This window comes from Podarcis erhardii (genome assembly GCF_964252035.2).
Source record: "Podarcis erhardii genome assembly, chromosome: 16".
Classification (NCBI taxonomy): Eukaryota; Metazoa; Chordata; class Lepidosauria; order Squamata; family Lacertidae; genus Podarcis; species Podarcis erhardii.
In genome coordinates this window covers 27,016,118-27,037,900 of record NC_138514.1, presented here as the reverse complement: position 1 = coordinate 27,037,900, position 21,783 = coordinate 27,016,118, and the positions used below count along the sequence as shown (strand labels likewise).

Below are 21,783 nucleotides of genomic sequence, written 5' to 3'. Positions count from 1 at the left end.
TCCCTTCCAAAATAACTGTCCTCTTCTAAGATCCCTAGCCCGGATTTCTCACGTCAGAGGCTTTTAAGTCTATTTCAGTCTCTCCCTGCCTGTTCTGTTGGTAATCCATTTTATTGGTCTTCAAGTCTCGGGAGGTCTCTTCATCCTTTCTCAGATCAATCCTAGTTAGAAGGACTTGGTGCCAAGGTTCTGCCGAAGGTCCCCAAAGTCCCAAGTCATCAATTCCAGAAAAGAGGAGGAAGCCCCAGTTATATTTCTTTATTTTTTTAATTTCCCATCTTTTATTGTGTCCAGCGGCTTCCTCCCTTACTTCTCTCTCTCCATGACTTGTAGTCCAAAGGGCTTCTCTGTTCCTTGGCTGCAAAGAGTCCTGTAAGAAGTTTAACAACTGTACTTTCTCCCCTTCGACCTGTTTTTCCTCCAACTCCAAAGATATCTTTTCTGGTTCAGCTGCAGAATCTTCCAGAGTCAATTCCTTCCTTCCATCAGCAGGATTACTTGTCTTAGAGATCAAGGTCATCAACTGTTTATCCATAATCATAGCTTGCTCTTGTAAAGTTCCCACGAGAAAGAAGGCTCTTTCTATTTCTGCTAGTAGTTTTCCTTCTGCAGCCATTGTAATGTCTCCAGTCCCCTCTAGAGGGATTGCCATTGTTAAAGTTCTGTACCAACAGTCTTTTTAGCTCGTTATTTACTTTGTTTCCAACCACTTCTAGTTGAATATAACACTTTGTAAATCCAAAAGATATAAAGTAATACAGTTCTCTTAGTCCTGCCGTTTGACAGCTCACTTGACAGCTGTCAAAACTCTGTTCTTTCGCGCTAGGCTGTTACAGGGTACTCCCGGGTTCAGGGGGGGGGGGTACACAGAAATTTTCTGAAACTCTCCTCTTTCCTCCAGCTCAGCTTAGAAAAAAACACGACTTGTTCACGTAAATTGATAAAATCTCTGTCAATCTCCGAAAAGCACGAGATTATTTCTCTCTGATCTTAGGCTTTCGCTCCTTGCTTTAAATTGTCTGTATGAGGGGGGGTGCGGACTTCCCTTTAGCGCGTCCCCCCCGGTCGCCAGATTAGGGATAAAATTTCTTTTAAAGATCGAATTTCCTTTACTCACGGGGTGTTTACTTTCGGTCCAAATGTCGGGAAGAAAGTTGACGCTCTCCGGCAATGGCTTGCGGCTTCACTCCACTGAGGTAGCGGTCTACTCTCAGCACCACGCCACTCCTCGTACCTTCTCCGCAGCCTTTAAAAAGGCTCTTTGACTGTCGAGGAGGGCGCTTAAGGTGCCCACCGAGTCACCAAGTCCACAGGTATCCGCACCTGTGGTTTCTAAGGGTCCCCGTGTTGCCGGCGCGGCAAGACCCGTTCTCAGCGGAGCCGGTTCCCTCCGGATCTCGGAGGGAATCCGCCATTAATCCGATCGCGTCAACCCGGAAGTCCCGGGAGACAGGTTTTTCTATGTAACAAACCTTTTCCAACCTAGCAACTTTCAGATGTTTTGAGCTGAGACTCCCATCATCCTTCCCCAAGATCCAAGTTGATGGCGTTCACTGTCTCCTGCGGGAAGGAGTTCCGCAATTTAACAATGCAACTGTGTTAAGAAGGGCTTTCTTTCATCTCTCCCGAATCTTCCAACAGAAGCCCTGAAATGGCTATTCATGCTTGCATACGCTTCCCAGGGGAAGGCTGTACAACCATTTTATTTTCCTATAAATATGCATACATCTGCATCATGTATGCCTGAATTAATACAATATGATGCATGGCAAAGTCTCCTTGATCATGCTTCTAGGACAAAAGGAAGCGCCAGAATCCCACAAGCCCCGCCCACTCCCTCGCCCCGCCCACAGCCCCTCACCTCTCCGTGCCCTCGCGACGACGGTTGCCCCTCGATACGTCCCGCCCCCTACTGCCTAGAGGCGATGTCCATTGGCTGCGCCTACGCAGGGCGAGATGTGGGGCTCCGCCGCGGATTGGCTGGAGCTGTTTTCCGGAAATGCCACTCTCTCTTCCTCCCCTTCTTCTTCCTCGGCCCCCCAGCGCCGCTGAGGGGCTTCATTCGCCGCTGTGCTCGCCGCCGCCATGAGCCGGCGGGCCTCGGTCAGCGACTGCCTGCGGGACTGGGAGGAGCTGCAGGACGGCTTCCAGCGCGTGCAGGTGCCGCCCCCCCCACCCTCCAGGGGGAGGGGAGGGCAGGATAGGGGTGGGGAGGTGGCGGGAAGTGACATAATGGGGAGGGGAGTGGCGTTACTCGTGCTGCGGGTGAGGTGGCGGGACTTGACCCCCGGGGTGGGGGTGGGGGTGGGGGTTCTAGCTCGGTATAAAAAGATAGAGGTATTCTGGGCATGTGCAGAGTGCCTTCCCCCTTTCTCTCTGTGCAGCAAGAGTGCCTCTGGGGATGTGCGGAGTGACTTTGTGTGTTGAGTGCCTCTGGGCATGTGCAGAATGCCTCCCGTGTTTTATGTATATCTGTGGGGCGAGAGCTTTTGGGGCGTATGCATAGTCACTGAGTTGACAGAGAGTGCCTCTGGGCATGTCCAGAATGCCTCCCCATGTGTGTTTATAGCAAAATGTCTATGAGGGGTGCTGAGTGACCGTGTGTGATGAGTGCTTCTGGGCATGTACAGAGTGCCTGTCCGGCTTGTGTGAAGAGGAAAGCAGCTTTGAGCGTATCTGGACTCCTTTGTCTCACTTGGGACTTTAGAAATAAGCAGAGGTTTGCATCCTGCTTTTCCTCCAATGTCTTTTGCCCACCCCAGTTTTATCTTCACATCTACCCTGAGGTAGAGTGTGCAGAAGAAATGTGTTTGATTGGTCCAGGAAAACCAAGTCAGCTTCATGGCCAAGCAGGTCTCCTGAGTCCTTGTCTGAACCTTCTTAACTACTACGTCCGTGTGCACGTGAATGTGAAGAAAGTGCCCTTCCTTCTTTCTTTCCTCCTTCTGCTGTGTGTGAAAAGTAAGCAGCATTTTATGAGCATGTGTGGAGCGCTTTCCTATCCCATCCATAACTTTGAAGAGGAACACATTCTTGGGCATGTGCAGAGTGCTTTCTAATTCTGCTCCCTCTGTGAGATGGAGTGCTTCTGAGCGTGTGCACAGTGCATTCCCTGGCAACACGGTTGAAGCTACCAAGGAGCACATACAGAGTATCCTTCCCCAGTATTAAATAAAAACAGTTGGAACAATAGGGTTTTTAATCAGTGGCTACTAGTCCTGATGTTTAAACCTCATTTCTAGTATCAGAAGCAACATGACTCTGAACACAAAATTGCTGGGGGGGGGGTTCTTGTAAGCTTTTCAGAGGCCTAAGAACCTAAGAAGAGCCTGGCGGCTGGATCAGGCCAGTGGCCCACCTAATCCAGCATCCTGGCCAAGCAGTTTTCCCATTGAGAAGCCTGCAAGCAGGAGCTGAGCACAACAGCCCTCTTCTCACTTGTGATTGCCAGCAACCAGCATTTAGAGGCAGGCTGCCTCAGATGGTGGAGGTAAACCATGGTTGTTGTTGTTGTGGCTAGAAGCCTCAGATAGCCTTTTCCTTCATGAAAATATAGAGCCACTGTCAAAAACAAGATGATGGTCTTAATAGGTAGACTGTGCTAGACATATTACAGTGGTGCCCCGCAAGACGAACGCCTCGCAAGACGGAAAACCCGCTAGACGAAAGGGTTTTCCGGTTTGGAGGCGCTTCGCAAAACGAATTTCCCTATGGGCTTGCTTCGCAAGACGAAAATGTCTTGCGAGTTTTTCCGACTTTTTCCCCTCCCCCCCTTTTTCTAAGCCGCTAAGCCGCTTATCAGCTGATCCGATAAACCGATAAGCCGCTAAAAGCTGCTAAGCCGCTAATAGCACTAATCCGCTAAGCCGTCAATGGGCTTGCTTCGCAAGACGAAAAAACCGCTAGACGAAGAGACTCGCGGAACGGATTCTTTTCGTCTTGCGAGGCACCACTGTATCCTAATTATTTAGTTTCATCCCTCTTGGGACCCTTGAAGTAGCCATCCCCTCTTGTAGCTCGGTTGTTTATAATCCGTGCACACAATCCTGCCTTACAGTGTCTGCTCAAATGTTTTATACAGCCAAAAAAACCCACAAAAACGTCCTGCAGCAAGAACTGGGACAGAATTTGTAAACGATGCTGTACTGTATTGCAACATGATAGCATCTTCTGTGTTTTTTTTTGGAGATGTACATAAGTTTGCGAAAGAGTGGATCATGCCATTTCTAAGATAGGGCTATCCACCAGCAATTCAGAATATAAGGGCATAATGGATCTTCTAGATTCCTTCTCTAGAAAGCCAGCAAGAAGGATGTGAGCACAACTGCCATTCAGATACATTACTGCCCCCAGCCATGGAGACAGAGCATAGCCATTGATAGCCTTCTCCAATAATTTGTCCTATCCTTTTTTAGAGCCATCTAAGTTGGTGGCCATCCCTGCCTCCTGTGGGATTGAGTTCCATAGTTGAACCATGTGCTGAGTGAAGGAGGACTTTTTTTTACCTGTCCTGAATCTTCCAACATTCAGCTTCATAGGATGTCCACGAGTTCTAGTGTTATGACAGGGAGAACAACTTTCCTCTGTCCACTTGCTCCATGTAATGCATAATCATATAAACTTCATGTAGTGTTTTAAAAAACCCTCATTTAAAAACCCTTCAACTTAAAAAAAACAAAACATTTTAGTTCATCCAGCTGGGGCTGATGGGAGTTGTAGTCTGGGTAATACTAGGTCAGGGGAGGCTGCTTTCACGGATCAAAATATTTCCAGATTGCTAACTGGTTGATCGGCTAAACTTCACAGCCATAATTGATGTTGTTTTGTTTGCACATGTTATCTCATGGCAGCACTGTCAGGTTATTTATACTCTGTGGACATCTGGCTAGTGGCCATCTTTGTGTGCCCTGTGAGTTAATGACTGAGGAGTGTGGCATTAAAGTCATTTTACGTGCTCACCACAGAGATGCAAGTGATCTCTGGATCACCCTGGAATCTGGAATAATTAGGACACACCTTTTTAATGACCACACTGAAACTTAAATAATGGCAGAGTTCATTGCTCTGTCTCTCTGATGTACATTTGCCTCAGATGAAAGTTTATTCTTCTCTCTTGCAAAATGCAACGAATTAAGCAATGCCTCCCCTTTTCCTTGAACCAAGAGGCTCAGTTGCGACAACTCGCTTTCCCCCTTTCTATGCGTGCAGGAGGAGGCGATTAGAAACTTCCATTTTGTTCCACTCTCAAGTAGAGGCTTTGTTGCCTTTGGGGACTTTCAGACAGAAAGGGTAGATAGAAAGAAATGTGTTACGTACAACCAAGCCTGCGTATATAGATTTTAAGTGGGTAGCGCAAGCAAACACCTTTGCAAACACTGCCAAAAATTTGCTGGGAGTAAACCCATTGCAAATGAGCCCCCCATCTTCTTTTTGTCTGTTTAAGGCAGCCTTTGCCAACCAGGTGCCCCTCCCCCCACCCTTTTGTATTCCAACTGTGCCGTTGGTCACGGCAGCAAAAAAATAATCTGAAGGGCACCAGGCTGTCGAAGAATGGTTTAAAATGTTACGTCTCCACCCCCCCTCCTCTTGTTATCATGATCTTGGGGCTGGGAGCAGCGGTGCCCAAATCCTGACCTAGGATGGCAGCTTTCAAAGCCGGGCTTGGGGATGCCCTTTGGGGGAGGCTGGAACTGGGACAAGAGCTTCAGCTGGAGGTGCTGTTAGGACAGGTGGCTGATCTCCGGTATTTATACCAGGGCGACCCAGAAGCTTTGCACTGCTTCCTGATCACAGGGGCCAACACTGTGCAGCCCCTGCTCCCCTGCTGTGTCCGAGACCCTCACATGACCCCTCGCTGTGCTGAATCCCACCATTGGGCTGAGAGAGTCTTGGTTTGGTGCTCCAATGTCAAAGTGTGTGCGCATGTGTTGGCCTGAGTGGTTAACTGGTGGTAATAATAATAATAATAATAATAATAATAATAGTAATAATAATAAATACCCTGCCCATCTGGGTGGCTCCCAGCAGAACAGAAAAAAACATGATAAAACATCAAACATTAAAAACTTCCCTAAACAGGGTTGTCTCCTAAGTCCTGACTCATTCAAGGGAAGAGAGAGAGCCTGTGTGGTGTAGCGGTTAGAGTTTCGGCACCAGGGTTCAAGTCCCCACTCAGCCACGAAGCTCAATGGGTGACCTTGGGAGGGTCAGTCTCTGCCACTCAGCCCTAACCGACCTCACAGGGTTGTTGTGGGGATTAAGTGAGGAGCAGAGAACCATGAACATTACCTTGAGTGCCTTGGATGAAAAGGTGGGATGTAAATGCAATATATGATAAAATACATTGGAATGAGGGCGATGTAATAATGAAACATGTTCTTACCTCCCTTCCCCTTAAAGAGGTTTTAGGCTGCAGCCTCAGTTGACACCCTTCCCCCCCCCTTTCTCTCCTTCCCGGCCAGGAGACTCACAGGCTGTACAAGCAGAAGCTGGAGGAGCTGACCAAACTCCAAGATGGGATTTCCAGCTCCATCAGCCGGCAGAAGAAGCAGCTGAAGGAGCTCTCTCTGGCCCTCAAAAAGTATGTTGAGGGCAACTGCGGCAGCAGCGCCTGCTTCCCTGGGGGAGGTTGCCGTGGGTCAATTTGTGGCTTGGCTACTGGAGCCATCAGGACGGCCTGAGCGTTGCTGAGTCAAGCATCGCTTGAGCAATGTGGGTTTAGCAACCAGGTGGGCAGGGACTGTCATCTAGTCCTGCAGCTCGCAAGCTTTTGGGTATGTCGACTCACAAGTCCAAATTTATTTGGTATGGTGACCCGCCAGTTGTTTATTGCCACGAGTGTCAACAAAGCAAGATTATAGGCCAAGGAAACCAAAAGGTGTAGGAGGAGGTATTCATCATACCAGTTAAGGATTGCAAGCAACAATTATATTCTTTTTATAAATGACCATTGCTAACAACCCCACAGTGCAAAAAGCAGGGTACAGTATTCTGTCACAACATTAGAAAGCAAGCAAATAATAATAAGAGGAAGAAGTGGTAACATACCAGCAAGAATCAAGGTATCCATTTTCCCTGAACTGGCATGGAGGGTGAATGTTGGGCATCTAAGCCTGAAGCGTAAAGAATAAATTCTCACATTCTGAATCCTCCGTCCCTCTAGTGGCATGCGATCTATGTGTTATTTCTTCCACAACAGCCAAAGTCCATAAGTTCTTACACTGCAAAGAAAAATGCAGATTTTTCAAGGTTCCCCCTTTCTGGGCTACTGAAATTGTAGTTAACTGCCCTTCTAGCTCATCATGAGACGGACACGGGGACTTAAATCCACCACCATCACTGAAAATATTATCCATCTATTATCCAGTATTTAAGATTTCAACACCACGAGGTCTGGAAGCTTTCATTAACAGAAGAGCGAATTAATCAACTAGGTTAACTGGGTGATTAAATCATGAGCACCTTTCCAATCAATTAGGCTATGTGTCATTTACAACACATACAGTTTTAATGCAAGTACAAAGATCTGGAGATCTTAGGAGAGGCCTTCATCCCATGTGTGAGAGAAGGGAAAATGCTTTTTATACGATGGTGATTGATGAGACACATGGAAAAATATCCCTTTGAAAAAGCACATGTTTTCATATTGTGAATTTTTGTATGCAAACATTTTCCAGACTTCATGAACATAGATCAGGGGTGCCCTGTTTTTCTTTTTCAAAGAGGGGGCCCGATTTGATGAAGTGACCATGCGTGAGGGCCAACCAAAGTTGTTGAGCTTTTTTAGGATATTTCCCAAAAGTTGCTGAGCTTTTTGGGGGGGATTTTACCACATGCATTAAAGTGGGGGCTGCATTAAAGTGACCAGTCAGCCAGATTAGGCCCCTGAAATGGACTTCAGACATGCCTGACATAGATGGATCTCTTTCTTGGTCCACAGCCAAATCCTAAATTAACTATTACAATAAACTATTGTATATTCTGACATTAGAGGGACTGGTAGATGGGGTGTTTCGTCTCCTGTTCTGCCTGACCCTCTTTAAATAATAGGATAGCAGCTCCGCTTGGCTTCCAGTTACACTGCAAGAGCCTTCAAGATGTGGCTGTCCGCTCTCCCCAGTGAGGTCTTTGGCACAAGGCGTTTGATGGATCATTATTTGGCTGTTTGTTTGAGGTGTGTTTCTGCTGCTGTTTCATTGGGCTTTGGATGGTTGCATGACTTCTCTTGTGCTGTTTTGCCCAGGTGCAAATGCTCTCTTGCCGACAACAATGAGGAGGAACCGAAGGAGTCCTTCCAGGAGCTCCAGAGCATGATCAAAGAGCGGCAGGATGTCTTCTTTGAAATGGAGGCCTACTTGCCCAAGAAGAATGGGTAAGGGCCCATGCCCTCTAATTATAAGAGCATCAGAACTCTGCTGTTCGACCAATGAACGCTTCCAGAGCGGTTGCATACAATCAAGCTGTAGCACACAAGGGAAAAGGCACAGAGAGGGGAGAGGGGGAAGCAAAACTCAGCTGCCAGTTCTTTCCAAGTTAAATAGTACTTATAATGAATGGAGGTTAGCTCTGGAAGTCCAGCAGCTGGGAGGTTAATGGGACTGATGGCTCACTTTTTCTCAAAAGTGGCCCACCAGATGTCTCTGAGGGAACTCACTTGAAAGTAGCCTTTCAACCTGGTTGGTTGGCTGGTTCTGAGTTTTTTATATTCTAAGGGAGACTTCCTTTAGAAAGAGAGGCTCCATTGTAGCCATTTGCAGCTGACTGCTGTCAAGAGAACAGGAATATGTTCCTCCTACTGTGGTCCTACATCGGGGGGTGGGGAACCCTCCAGGTGCTTTTGGACTACAGTTCCCATCAGCCTTGGTGAGTGGTTGGGGACATCGGGGGTCCCAAATCTGGAGAGCCCCCAAATCCCTCAGTCCTGTCCTAATTACCCAGTGTTTGTAATGAGTGCATACACCTCTTTACAATTCTGCTTTTGACTGTTTTCATAGCTTAACATTTCATACCCTAAACGCAAGCAGACCTGAGACTTCATGCAGGAGAAGGCTGTCAATGGCTCTGCTCTGCCTTCACAGTCAGAGGCAGTAATGCTTCTGAAGACCAGCTGCTGGAAACCACAGGAGAGAGGAGAGTTCTCTTGTGCTTGTATCCTGCTTGCGGGTTTCCCACAGGCATTTGGTTGGCCACTGTGAGAACAAAATGCTGGGCTAGATGGACCACTGGCCTGATCCAGCGTTGCTCTTCTTAAGCTCTTAGGACTTGCATTTTTCATGTCTCTTGTGCAACACAGCAGACTGCCCTGCAGTCTGAGATGTTGAGTGCACTTGGCGTGTGGGAGCAGTTTGACTTGGGTGTGTGTGTTGCAGAGGTGTATTTAATTATCTCCTCTTTCTGTTGTGATCCAGGTTGTACCTGAGTCTCGTGCTGGGGAACGTGAACGTCACTCTGCTCAGCAAGCAGGCAAAGTAAATGCTGATCTCCTAACGCTCTGCTTCATTGCTTGCCTTGTGGTTTGCACTCATATAGACTTTGAACTTGTTTTTTGGGCGGGTTTGTTTGAAGGCTGAGGTTCTTGGAATGCCTGGTGCCATGCTCCTTACCCAGTGCTGCTGCCTTTCTTCCACCTGACAGTTGGATGGAATTGCAGAATGCTTGCAATCGGGGCTACAGGAAATGTTTGTAGCTGAAGGAGAATTTGGAGACTGGAGTGGGCAGGGGCAGAGAGATGGGACGGTCAGCTAGAATTCTGCACCAGCAGAAGCTGAATTCTGTGGTTTGCATTAATTATGCAAATAAGCAAATGCTTGCATGATTTCTCATTTTGCATGCTTCTGTCATATGCTACTATTTTGCATAACTTCTGGTTTTGCTACTTATAAGAGGGGCACACATGTTGAAACCCACCATCACTGAAAATCTTAGCCATCCATTATTCAAGATTTAAGATTTCAACAGGCCTTGCTCACCTGCGTTCCAGTGTGTTTTGCCACCGTGAGGACTAAAAGCTTCATTAATATAATAGCTACAATGCTTAGCTGATTAATCAATCAGCATAACTGGGTGATCAAATCAAGAGCACCTTTCCACAGAGTTAGAGAAGGGAAAGTGAGATGGTGATTGATGAGACACATGGAGAAATGTCCTTTTGAAAAAGCACATGTTTTCAGAACTATTGTGTATTGTATGCATAATTTTTTCAGGCTTCATGAACGTAGATGAATCTCATTATTTGTCCACAGCCAAATCCTGAATTCAGTTGCTTGCAAACTCTTGCAACTGATAGAGTTCACTGAGTTCTGAAGCCGGGCAATTTTCCAGCTTCTTCTTCAGATGATCTCTTTCGCTTGAATCCGCAGTGGCAACAGATAGCCTTCAACAATTCTTGCAGTTCCTGAAATCTCCTACCACAACCCAGACAGTTTGCTGTAACCTGAGCCCTTTTATACACAAAGTTGTTTGCCAGATCTGCCCAGTAACACAGATAAGTCACAGGATGCCTGCAGGTGCATTGTGGGGACTGAAGCATCTCTACTGACTCATGTAGAATTAACCCAGTAGCTGCATTCCTCAGCGTACCTGGAGAAAGGCATCTTCCATGATCTTAATGCCTAGGCAGGTTCGTTTGGGGGTTGGCCAAGCCTGTGTCGCAAGCCACAAAGAAAAGCTTAGGCTGAGCCTAGGAAGCTGGGTGCTAGGCAAAGTCCATTCACTGCTCTGCCTCCCTGTTCTAGGTTCAGGTACAAGGATGAGTATGAGAAGTTCAAGCTGTACCTCACCATCATCCTGCTCATAATCTCCTTCACCTGCCGGTTCCTGCTTAACTCCAGGTGAGTCTGCGGCAGCCTTGGATTGGGACCGCACTGCTAAAAGTGAGCCATCATTCCTTTCCCCCCCCCCAAAAAAATTATTAGATTTTCCATAATTATAACAAATTTCACATAACAAAATGACACACGAAAACAAAAACAAAAAAATACATCAAAGACAAAACAATAAACAAATAAACAATAAAAACAAACTTAATTCTTTAAAAATCCAACCTTATAAACATCTTAATTGACTTCATCCAGTCCCTCCCTTCTGAGTTTCCTTGTAAATGAATGTAACAATATCATTTCCAATATCATTATTAAACTAAAATATCTCCAATTATAATCCAACTTACTCACTTTTCTTAGTATTTAAGTCCCATTTATTCAATTGTATCCTAATTTAATCCTAGGCCTATTTGCTACTTTCAAGTAGTTTCTAATTTTTTATATTACAATATTTATTCAAATAGTCTTTAAATTTCCTCCAATCTTCTAAAAGTGAGCCATCCTTCCTATCCCTGCTCGCCTGAATGACATCCCTCTGAAGCAGTGGTTTTTCTTTCTTCCTTAGAGCATTTGCACCTTGCTCCTTGGCCCCAAAGGCTTCCGGAGAGCCTGATGTGCAATCAGTTATAAACAGGAAAGTCCCTTCTTGCAGGCTCACAGTCTAGAAACACCACCACCACACAAGGAAAAACAGGGAGGGAGAGAGGGGGGGGGGACAGAAACCAAGCTGCGGAACCCGTTCTTAGAGAGTTGTTCTCATAAAGGCCAGCCAGCGCCATTCAGGATTGGGAAGTGCCTGATGGAGCTGGTCTTTCGGCAAAGCTGATGGAGCGAATCATGCTACTGCCCATCTCTCCCACTGATGCAGCCTGATGGGCTGGCCGCCCCCAGGCACCAGTTGAGGGTGAAGAGGCCTGATAGAGCCAGCCTGTCACAGCAGAGCCGACGGAGGGAGTTGCCCATCTCTCCACTGAGGACTGTCTGATGGACTGGCTGTAACAACCCGAGGTTGTTAAAGGTTGCAGGGTGCCTTGCAGGCAAGAGAAGGAAGACCAGTACGAACCCCTTCTCTTCCACCATGCACAGTAACCCTTTCCCTCTCTACTGTTTGCCGCAGGGTGACGGATGCAGTCTTCAATTTCCTCCTGGTCTGGTACTACTGCACCCTCACCATCCGCGAAAGCATCCTGATCAACAACGGGTCCAAGTAAGTTGTCCAGACCCACTGAAAGCTCTGGTAAGATGATGAGCCAGGGCAGTGTCCTCTGACCTTTCCAAGGCTTTCTCCAAGTCTTGCTTCTTGAGATCAACCTTAACCGGCAGTGCCAGGAACAGAACCTAGGGATTCTTGTGCTTACAGAGGCGGTGGTAGGATAAGAAGCTGCCAGTGGTCCACCTGGTACAGCTGTGCCTGCAGTGATTGGCAGCAGAAGCCATTCCTAGACCTTCTGTCTGACCCCTAACTAGAAGGGCTGCAAGATGGAGCCTGGGATCTTTTCCATGGCCTCTCCTCGTACAGCTGTATATTTTGGATAGTTGCTTCTTTGCTATGCATTTGGGCACCTCTTAAGAGATCTTAAGCTCATTCATCATGATACTTCCTGAGATCAAGGAGAAGATATCCTTCCATGATTGGTTGCCATTTTGAATCAAGATAGCAGACTGAAGCTTTCAAAACTGCACCACTTGTTTCAAAACGGTACTGATTTTTTATTTATTTTTGTCACTTAGCATGCACAAACAATGCCAGGCTGTTAGCATTAATATAAATGTTAACAGCCTGGTTGTTTGCCTATCTCCTCTAGGACCCTTTGTGACTCACACTGATAGGCATGTTTGGGCAGGCTGACATTTCAAAGACAGCACCTGCACGTTTTGCCCCTTAACTTTTCCTACAAGGCCTGGAGACTTCCTTTTTTAAAAAAAAGAAAGAAAGAAAATGAAAGCTGAGAGTCTGGGGCACGGGCACCTGCTTGGTCACCTCTGAGCCAAGGTGTTGCAGGTTGCCACTGGCTGTTGCATCTAGCGGCTTGATAGCCCTCCTTGGAGCCACATTGCAGCTGCCTGTTGATGTTCCCTCGTCATCTTGAGGAGGAACTCCCAAGCAAGTATGCTGAGCTGCAGGGCTTAAAGTTAACACTCTCTAACAAAAGTCCCCTCCCCCATCCCTTGTGTTTCCCCAGAATTAAAGGCTGGTGGGTTTTCCATCACTACATCTCTACCTTCCTCTCCGGCGTCATGCTGACTTGGTGAGTCCTCAGCTAAGCATCCTCTCTGTTGTCATTATATGATGTCCTGGTGGCCATCAGTGGTCCCCTGTGGCTCAGAGGCCCAGCTCACATTCACCTGGATTTCTGAATTCAGTATTGGGGGCCTAACTCCCTCTTGGGTGAGACCAAGCTGGCTGGCCCCCTTCATTTTATTTGTTGCGCTAATATCCCACCTGTTCCTTCAAAGAGCTCAGGTTGGCGTGCATCTTTCGCCCCTACTCAGTTAATCCTCACAATAGCCCTGTGAGGTGGGCTGGGCTGAGAGGTGGTGACTGGCCCAAGGTCACAACTAGTGAGCTTTGCGGCTAAGCAGGGATTTGAACCCTGGTCCAACACTCTAACCACCACATCACACAGGTTCTCAAGGTTTTGTTTTTTTCCAGTAGTCATTTTAAATAAACATTTTCTGATTTTTGTAGTTAACTGATTTCATCTTCAGCAAGGTTTCTTGTAACCTTGTGGGATGCTGCTTAGAAACCATGGCATTAAGTAGCGTATAAATTGTCCCAATAAATAAGTAATAGCATAGGAAGACGACTTTTGCAGAGTCGGACCCTTGGAGATTTCAGTGATTGAACCTGGGACCTTTTTGTATGCAAAGCACAAGATCTATGGCTCAGCTACAAATGTTCCCTTGTGCTGAGAAAATGTAGGTTTGTGCTGTATATTTCAAGGCTGTGGATGTATGGTTACACAGTACTGCTCAGTGCGCTCCCCTAGTTAAAGCCATCACTGGTGGTGGAAAAGATCATATCCTGCTTCAGTGAGTTCCCTCGGTTAAACATATGTACGTAGGAAGCTTACCTAGCCCAGCATTGTTGGAGGAAACTCTCTTGAACCTTCTTTGAAGCTTTCATCTGTTGTGCCCGTTCTTCATTTTCCTGTTGCCTTGTTTTGCTGCAAGCATTGCCATTAAATGGAGTCAGGGAGCAATTTTGGCCCAGCAGGCCAGAACTTTATCTGAATCACACCACACCACACCAGCCAATTTTACAAGTGGGTAGGACCGCCCATCAGATGATTGGCAGGTGTGTGGTGCTGCCCACCTGTCAAAGTTGCCTGCGAGATGGGTGGGGAGATAGCAACCAGGTAGGATTGAACTCTAGGTGCATCAGCTCCCACACTTCGGAACTCCCTGCCTGCTGACACCAGTCAGGCACCTTCCCTGAGCTCTTTTCGGTGCCTGCTAGAAACATTTATGTTCTGGCAAGCCTGTCCAGATATGTAGAAACTTACATATGTTTTGATCTGTTGTGTGATTTTTTAGCTTATCACTGATTTTAATTCTTATTTTTATGTTTTGTATAGCTTTTTTTTTTTTTTACTGATTGGTTTTATTCCTTTTTTTTTAAAAAAAACACACTCTGTGGTTTTCTTTAACAATCATAGACTCAGAGAACGGCAGAGCTGGAAGCAACGCACAGGGTAATCTCGTCCAACCCCCTTCAATGGAGTTGAAGCCTTAGATGGAGTTTTCCACCTACTTTGGGCTGCATTCCCAAGCAACCCAACTCCGAGAAGACCTGGTCTTGGTGCGCTGGGGGTCTCTATTGGCCTCGCAGCGTTCCTTCCAACTCCACGGTTCTATGAGTCTATGATTGTTAGAGAAAACCACAGAGTGGTTTTCAAAAAAGTATAAAACTAAACGAACAAAAACCCCCTCAAAGTGTTATAGAAATTGTATGAAATGAATACCTGCTCCACAACGGGAGCAGGTTGTCACAGTTTGGGGGCCCAATTTGGCCCATGGGATGGAGGGTCCCCACCCTGCGCTAGGAGAACGGGTTATACATTTCTAAATGAGCATACTTTTCCTTTTCTCATTTTCTCTCCCCCCCCCACCTGATCTCACTTTCTCGGTGTCCTTGCAGGCCAGACGGTCTCATGTACCAGAAGTTCAGAAATCAGTTTCTCACCTTCTCCATGTATCAAAGTAAGTGAAGCTGCCCACAAGGAAGCAGGAAGGTTATCCAAGAGCTCCCTTGAGCCTCAGAACCATATGGGTGGGGCAGCGTGCTCAATTAGCCAAGCACCTTTTCAGAAGTGGGCTACGTGAACTAATTTCAGTAGTGCTAATTACAGTAGTTCCATTCCTGAGTAGGATACAGGCCTCCAGTTCCACAACATGAGCTTGCGAGCAGAATTGTCTGGGTGAGACTAGCAAAACTTTCAGATTTCTGTGTTGAGAAAGAAAGGGGTTTGTTGGAACGGAAAGGCAGGTGCGAGAAAGCCTTTTATAGCCCTGGTGGGCCAAACTCCATTCTAGATAGTCTTCTGAGGGCCACCTGACAGCCGTGGGCAGGGTCAGAGGCAACTGAGCGGAGCAGATGATGTAAATTTTACCTTCCTACATTTGACTGGTTTCTACACACACCTCTCTACCTGTAAGATAGGTTAGGCTGAGAAGCTGAGACCAGCCCAAGGTCGCACCCAGTGAGCTTCACAGCTGAGTGGGGATTTGAACCCTGTCTTTCCTAAGCCCTAGTTCAACACTAACCACTACACCACGCTGCCTCTTTATGATTCAAACTTTTGTCCCATTTCTTAGCAAGCAAAAAAGTCTGTTTAAAAGAACAAAGCTCAAATTCCCAGGACCCTCTTGAAAAATAGGGAGTTGGAAGGGATCCAACAAATTATTATTATTATTATTTTACCTCTGATGCTCTGAAAATCTTTGCAACATCTGAGAAGCCAGGTTTTGGAATTGGCCTTCCAAGCCGCCCGCGACAGTGACCTTTCTCATCAACTCCTTCCGACAGGCTTTGTCCAGTTCCTCCAGTATTACTACCAGAGCGGTTGCCTGTACCGTCTCAGAGCCCTGGGTGAGCGGCACACCATGGACCTCACGGTGGGTAAGTGGCATCTCTTGCTTTGGCCTCCTCTCCTCTTGCTGAGGAGGCAAGCCTCTCCAGGCTTAGGAGAAGCCCAAGCTTAGGAGAGGCAAGCTTGTCACCCTTCAAGCTGTTCTGCATTCCCCATCGCCACTTCTGGCTGGGGCTGTTGGGAGCTGCAGTCCAGCTGTGAGATTGTCGCCACTGCTTAAGACTCCTGCCGCAAGGTGTAGTGCAAGAAATGCAACCACCTTTTTTTTTTTTTTTTCCCCCTCTATAAGACGCGCTTTTCCCCTCCTAAAAAGTAAGGGGAAATGTGTGTGCGTCTTATGGAGCGAATGCAGGCTGTGCAGCTATCGCTGAAGCCAGAACAGCAAGAGGGATTGTTGCTTTTGCTGCGCAGCAATCCCTCTTGCTGTTCTGACTTCTGGGATTCAGAATATTTTTTTTCTTGTTTTCCTCCTCCAAAAACTAGGTGCATCTTATGCTCTGGTGCATCTTATAGAGCAAAAAATACGGTAGTTTCACTTCTCTGCAACATACCTTTTTTTTTCTCCTGCCACCCACAGAGGGCTTCCAGTCCTGGATGTGGAGAGGCCTCACCTTCCTGCTCCCATTCCTTTTCTTTGGCCAGGTAAGTGTGCCGTGGCATCTTGGGGGAGGGCATCTAGGAATGGTGGGATGTCAGGGACTGGACTGAGGGAGATGAGACTGAGGAGGATTGGTGGAGATACCCCACCCTCCTGAACTTCCCAGAGGAGAGGAAGGCAGTACGGTGGTACCTCGGAAGTCGAACGGAGTCTGTTCTGGAAGTCTCTTCGACTTCCAAAATGTTCGGAAACCAAAGTGTGGCTTCTGATTGGCTTGTGAAAAAGATTGGCTTTGTTCTTATTTATTCAATATATATGCCACCCTTCGTCAGAAGCCCACAGGGCGTTTTTACAAGGTACGCTGCAAATAACATAATGTCATATTGATGCAACATAAAAAAAATAAAATTATTATAAGGAGTGCATAGTACGATGCAGATTCTCCTAACAGCATTAAAAGGAGAGAAAATCAGCAACATGGTATCTCAACTGCAAAGGCAGCACACAAATACAGAAGTTTCTCTGAAAGAAAGCGACCCATATCTCCCCTTTTCCTTTCCCCGCCTCTCACCCTGGGAGATCTTCAATCCCCTGCCTCTCACTCGGGGTCCTTCCACCAACCACCTGTCACTTTCACGTGACATGGAAACGGTGGGGTATTATTTATTTATTTGCTATGTTCACACCCCAACTCCCCCCCCCCCATGAGCTTAAGGTGGTGGTGCAATTGGGCCTCCTCCCTCTCCATTTCGTCCTCACAACAACCCTGTGAGGTAGGTTAGGCTGAGAGAGGCAGCAAATGGCCCAAAGCCACCCAGTGAGCTTCGTGGCCGAGTTGGGATTTGAACCCTGGTCTCCCCATCCCTAAAGTCCAGCACTCTAACCACTGGTCCACACCGGCTTGTGTAACATGTTGCAAATAAAATCAATGTCTGTGCTCCCTTCTCTTTCCCCGACTCTTGTAGTTCTGGCAGCTTTACAATGCACTCACCCTCTTCCAACTGGCCAGGCACCCAGAATGCAAAGAGTGGCAGGTAAGAGCTCCTTGGGGCAGAGAGCTACTTTTCCCTCTCTTGTTTTAACCCTGTGAAACGTTCAGAGGAAGCTTCCATATATGCAGCATCAGGCTATTGGCCCGGCTAGGCTAGGATTGTCAACACTGACCCTCCTGAGAACAGAAAGCCCTTCTCTTTTCTATCTCAAGGCCTGGTCCCCACTTTGAAGGCTGCTTCGGGGGGGGGGGCTGGGGAACCTCTGGGTGGAGCCATCATTTCCAACACCAGCCTCCCATAACTCCTTTCCCCCTTCCGTACGAGGGGCAGGGTGTGTGATTTTGGTTGCTGCTGTGTGAACCAACCATGGGCCTCTCTGCAGGCCAGGTGCAACTTATAGATCCTATTCAAAAAGAAAACTAGCAAATTATTTAATGAGGAAGTGAGAACTTTCTTACTCCAACAGACTTTTGGAAACTGATTGCTTTTCAGGAAAGGACTGGTGCTATGCTGTTTTTATTGTACTTATGTGTATGGTTTTCAATAGATCTTAAAGTTTTGAATTCTATTAGTGTTTGGCTTTTTTAACTATTTTTAAAAACATCTTTAGCTGTTCTTATTTTATCTGTAAGCTGCCTTACATCCCTGTCAAGGAAAAAGGCAGGATATAATTAATTTTTTGATGGGATAGATGGTAATGCAATTTGGCTAAATTAAACTTTAGCTGTGATTCCTGCATTGCAGAGGGTTGAACTAGATGACCGCTACCGTCCCTTCCAACTCTACAATTCTATGATTCTATAAATGTCCTGCTTTCACTGGGGGGGGGGGGGCGTGGACCTTGAGCCAAAAGGCAAGTAAGACGGGGGGGGGGGGCGGGGGATACACAACTTGCTGGAGCTCTGGAAGCAGGATGTAAAATGAGGGCAGAAATAGAGGTTCTTTTGAACAGCTCTTGGAACAAGTTCAAACAAATGAGATTCATCATGCCACACTCTGGTCCTCGACCGCAGTAAATCGATTCATTCATCGTGTTGGGTCTGTGACGGCTTCTTTCTTTGGATGGGGACAGGATATCCACTCATCTCCAAGAACTACCACCTGGGAGAACTGCTGGGGTGACCCCCTGCCGTCTCCCCCACCCACCCTCCTGGCAGGGCAAAGTCTCACCAAGTCTTAAATTCCTCCTGCAGGTGCTGATGTGCGGCCTCCCCTTCTTCGTCCTCTTCACTGGCAACTTCTTCACCACCCTGCGGGTTGTTCACCAGAAATTCCAGGACAAGGCCAAGGTGGAGTAAAGGGGGCGGGGCTTGCGGGGCCTGTCCCACCCCCCTCTCCTTGTCCTCTCCCCCCACCTTCATCCCCGCCAACAAAACTGTATTGCCACCTGGTGTTCTGCCGTTTTTTTCGCCTGGCTGGAGGCAGCGCTGGTCCTGCCCCAGCTGGTCTTGAATGGACAATCCACTCAGCGCTGGGCGCAACTCCCCCAGAGTCCACTGACTTTGAACCAGTGCTTCAGACAAAGCGGCGTGTGAATGGGCCAACTCCTGCTCCCTTTTCCGCCGAGGACAGGACCTCGTCCTCAACGGTGGGAGGAGATTCTCCAGGACCATAGCAGCATGCTGGAGGCCTAGAGCGACCCACTTGGACAGGACTCTCTATGGTACCCTTGGGCCCAACCCTCCTACAAGAGCAGGCGACGGATTGCCAACAGCCGCCATGCTCTTTTCTAGCAGACTTTTAACAAGGAAGCAGGCTCAACTGAGGCCACAGTATGTATTAAGTAGTGAGGATGTTGTGCGGGGCCTCCCCTGCCCCATTTTGAACCGCCTTGCAAGAGAAAGAAGTATTTGCCTTTGCCATACAGAGCAGCACTTCCTGCTTCCGAGTGCTGCTCTGCTTCTCAGAAGGGACCCTCGTCCTGTATCCTTGCCCACTTTCTTACATCCTCAGGCCAGGGTGCATGGGTGGCAGAAGGGAGGCTTGCCCCAGCCTTGCCCGCAAGCAACTTTCCCCCTCCTGTGACCCAGGAATGTTTCTTGGCGGTTGGCCGGCAGTGAGAAGTGGATGGCATGCCTCCGCTGCTGAGGGTCCGGCGCTGCCATTGTTCAGAAGCCTCCAAAGGCTTTCAGGAAAGTGAGGATTAGGAAACAGCATGGTCTGAATTTGCTACGTGATGGTGTCTTAGGGGGACAGTGTCTTGTTCAAGCTTTGTGGTGTCTTTTGTGTGTTTGTGTGCATATCGATGTCTTCAGGAAGCTGGGAGGAGCTGGTCTGTGTCACAATCGTCTTAAAGAATGTACGCATGTCGTATTAAAAAAAGGAAAAAACCTATTGGAATAAAAGGAAAAAAGGGAAATGCTTTTGGTGCCTCTCCTGCCTTTCAACCAGCAGGGGAGAGGAATGGGTCAGGGTTTTGCACAGTCTCCATTGCAATTGCCAGCACAGTTGGCTTTTAATGGGTCCAGCTGAACAGGAAGGCATATTTTGGGCCATTGCATAGTGATGAGAGACAAGAGATGGGACATTGGGTGGCTTTTTACAGCAAGGTATCTGGGCAGCAAGAGAAAAGGATAGCTTCCTTTGTGTGCCTTTGCATTTGGAAAGAACTCTTTCCTCTCTCTCCCTGCCTTCCTGTGATGGGAATGTGTCCTTGAAGTGTGATAATGCCTCTTGCTTGCGTAAGCATTTTTAAAAAACCACCCTGATTTTGGGGGAGGGCAGTACAGTCTACTAGGCTGTTCTGCTCGTACCCACTTGAAAAGATTGCCCGAAGCAAATGCAGTCCTCAGGCTGAAAGAGATTCCTGTATTAAGGAGGAGTCTTGTGCAAGTGCCAAGGCACCTCTGAGCAGGAGCTTCTGGGAGAGCGTCAAACATCTGAGGGAAGTGTGGAGTTCAGCTTTCATTCATTATTTTGAAGCAGCGCCTCCAGTTCGCAGGATAGCAGGTCTTGCCCATCTGCTGCAGTCCTAAAGCAGCCAGCGAGGTGGCTGTGTTGAATTTCTGCTTTATCCTTGCTCCTCCCATGAAAGCAGCATATGTGAAATAGTAAAAGGAAAGAGAGAAAATGCAAGTGTTGTTCAGGTTGTGCGATTTTCGCATGGGATGCAGTGTTTTGTACAGGACACACAGAGAGAGGCGTTAGACGTGCTTTGCCTAGAGAAAGGAAGACCGAGAGGGTGACCTTATAATCCTCTTCAACTGTCTAAAGGGCTGTCCCATGGGAGGTGGGGCAAGCTGGTTTTCTGCTCCTCCCGCAGGCAGGACCTGGGCCAATAGATTCAAATGACAAGGAGATTCTTCCTTGCACGTTTTTCAGCAGAGCTTAGAGTGGCTGTCAGTCATTGATTCTTGAGTTGCGTTTACTTCATTGCAGGGGGTTCACCCCCCGGGGGGGGGGGAATCTCTCCCAAGTCTACAGTTCTGATCCCATGAGCTCTTCACTTACGGGCTTTGTTAAACTGTAAGCCTTTTGATGCAGTAATGATGGGCACCAATGTGAATGGCTTTAAAACGTTATCGACAAATGCATGGAGGATGAGGGCAAGCAATGGCTGTGGAGCATCTCCACTATTGGAGGAAGTAGGTTTCTGATGGCCTGATCCAGCAGGCTCTTATGTGGATGGCCAAAGATGCTTGGTTGGCCCCTATGAGCTTAGGGGGCTTTGAAAAGGAGAAGCAGACCACCACCCCCTCTTCCCCTCGCCATGACAGTAACAGTGGTTCCCACACTTCACAAACACACCCTGACCACTTGAAAGTTGAAGATCCTTGCAGACCTGTTCAGGATTCCCCCGCCCCCCCCCGCCTGCTGTAGCCGTTGTAATGCACCGTGCCAGATGCCATCTGGCTTTGTGGCTTCCTGAGCACACGATAGAGCATGGTTGTCAAGGTTGCAGGTTCGAGCACCATATGGGACAGCTGCATAATTCTGCATTGCAGAGGGTTGAACTAGAATGGTCCTCAGGGTCCCTTCCAACTCTACAATTCTGTGATTCCTTCCTTACGTTTCACACAATTCAAATGGTAACCCAGTGTAAGAAATAATGCATTGGCTGTGCTGCCTCCCATCTCCAACCCCAAATCTACAGACCACGTTGTGGACTCCAAGTAGACCTCAGCTTGGGAAACCCTGTAGTAAAAGCTCTCTCCCATTGGCAGTCTGTAAAGATTAGCAGCATTGGCGAGTGGGTTGCTGCCCACTACATGTGCCTTGATAATGTATCAACGAATGGTTTGGTGCATCCGTAGAAGGTATGGTTGGAAGCATCACTCCAG

General features: G+C 47.6%; 1 protein-coding gene across 2 annotated transcripts; it reads left to right on the top strand.

Annotated features, from left to right (window-relative positions):
* Positions 1–1,995: 1,995 nt before the first annotated feature.
* On the top strand, positions 1,996–20,710 carry TMEM120A (transmembrane protein 120A). 2 transcript variants are annotated; one of them, XM_081843608.1, is made up of 12 exons: positions 2,000–2,160; positions 6,462–6,580; positions 8,243–8,371; positions 9,408–9,467; positions 10,734–10,829; positions 11,938–12,027; positions 13,004–13,069; positions 14,962–15,023; positions 15,850–15,942; positions 16,491–16,555; positions 17,477–17,545; positions 18,697–20,687. In XM_081843608.1, exons 1-12 carry the CDS (start codon positions 2,086–2,088, stop codon positions 18,799–18,801), a joined length of 1,029 nt encoding a protein of 342 aa, XP_081699734.1. In that variant the 5' UTR covers positions 2,000–2,085; the 3' UTR covers positions 18,802–20,687. The 2 variants fall into 2 exon arrangements, with proteins under 2 accessions (XP_081699735.1, XP_081699734.1); XM_081843609.1 differs by lacking the exon at positions 9,408–9,467 and having other exon boundaries at positions 1,996–2,160; positions 18,697–20,710.
* Positions 20,711–21,783: the final 1,073 nt, after the last annotated feature.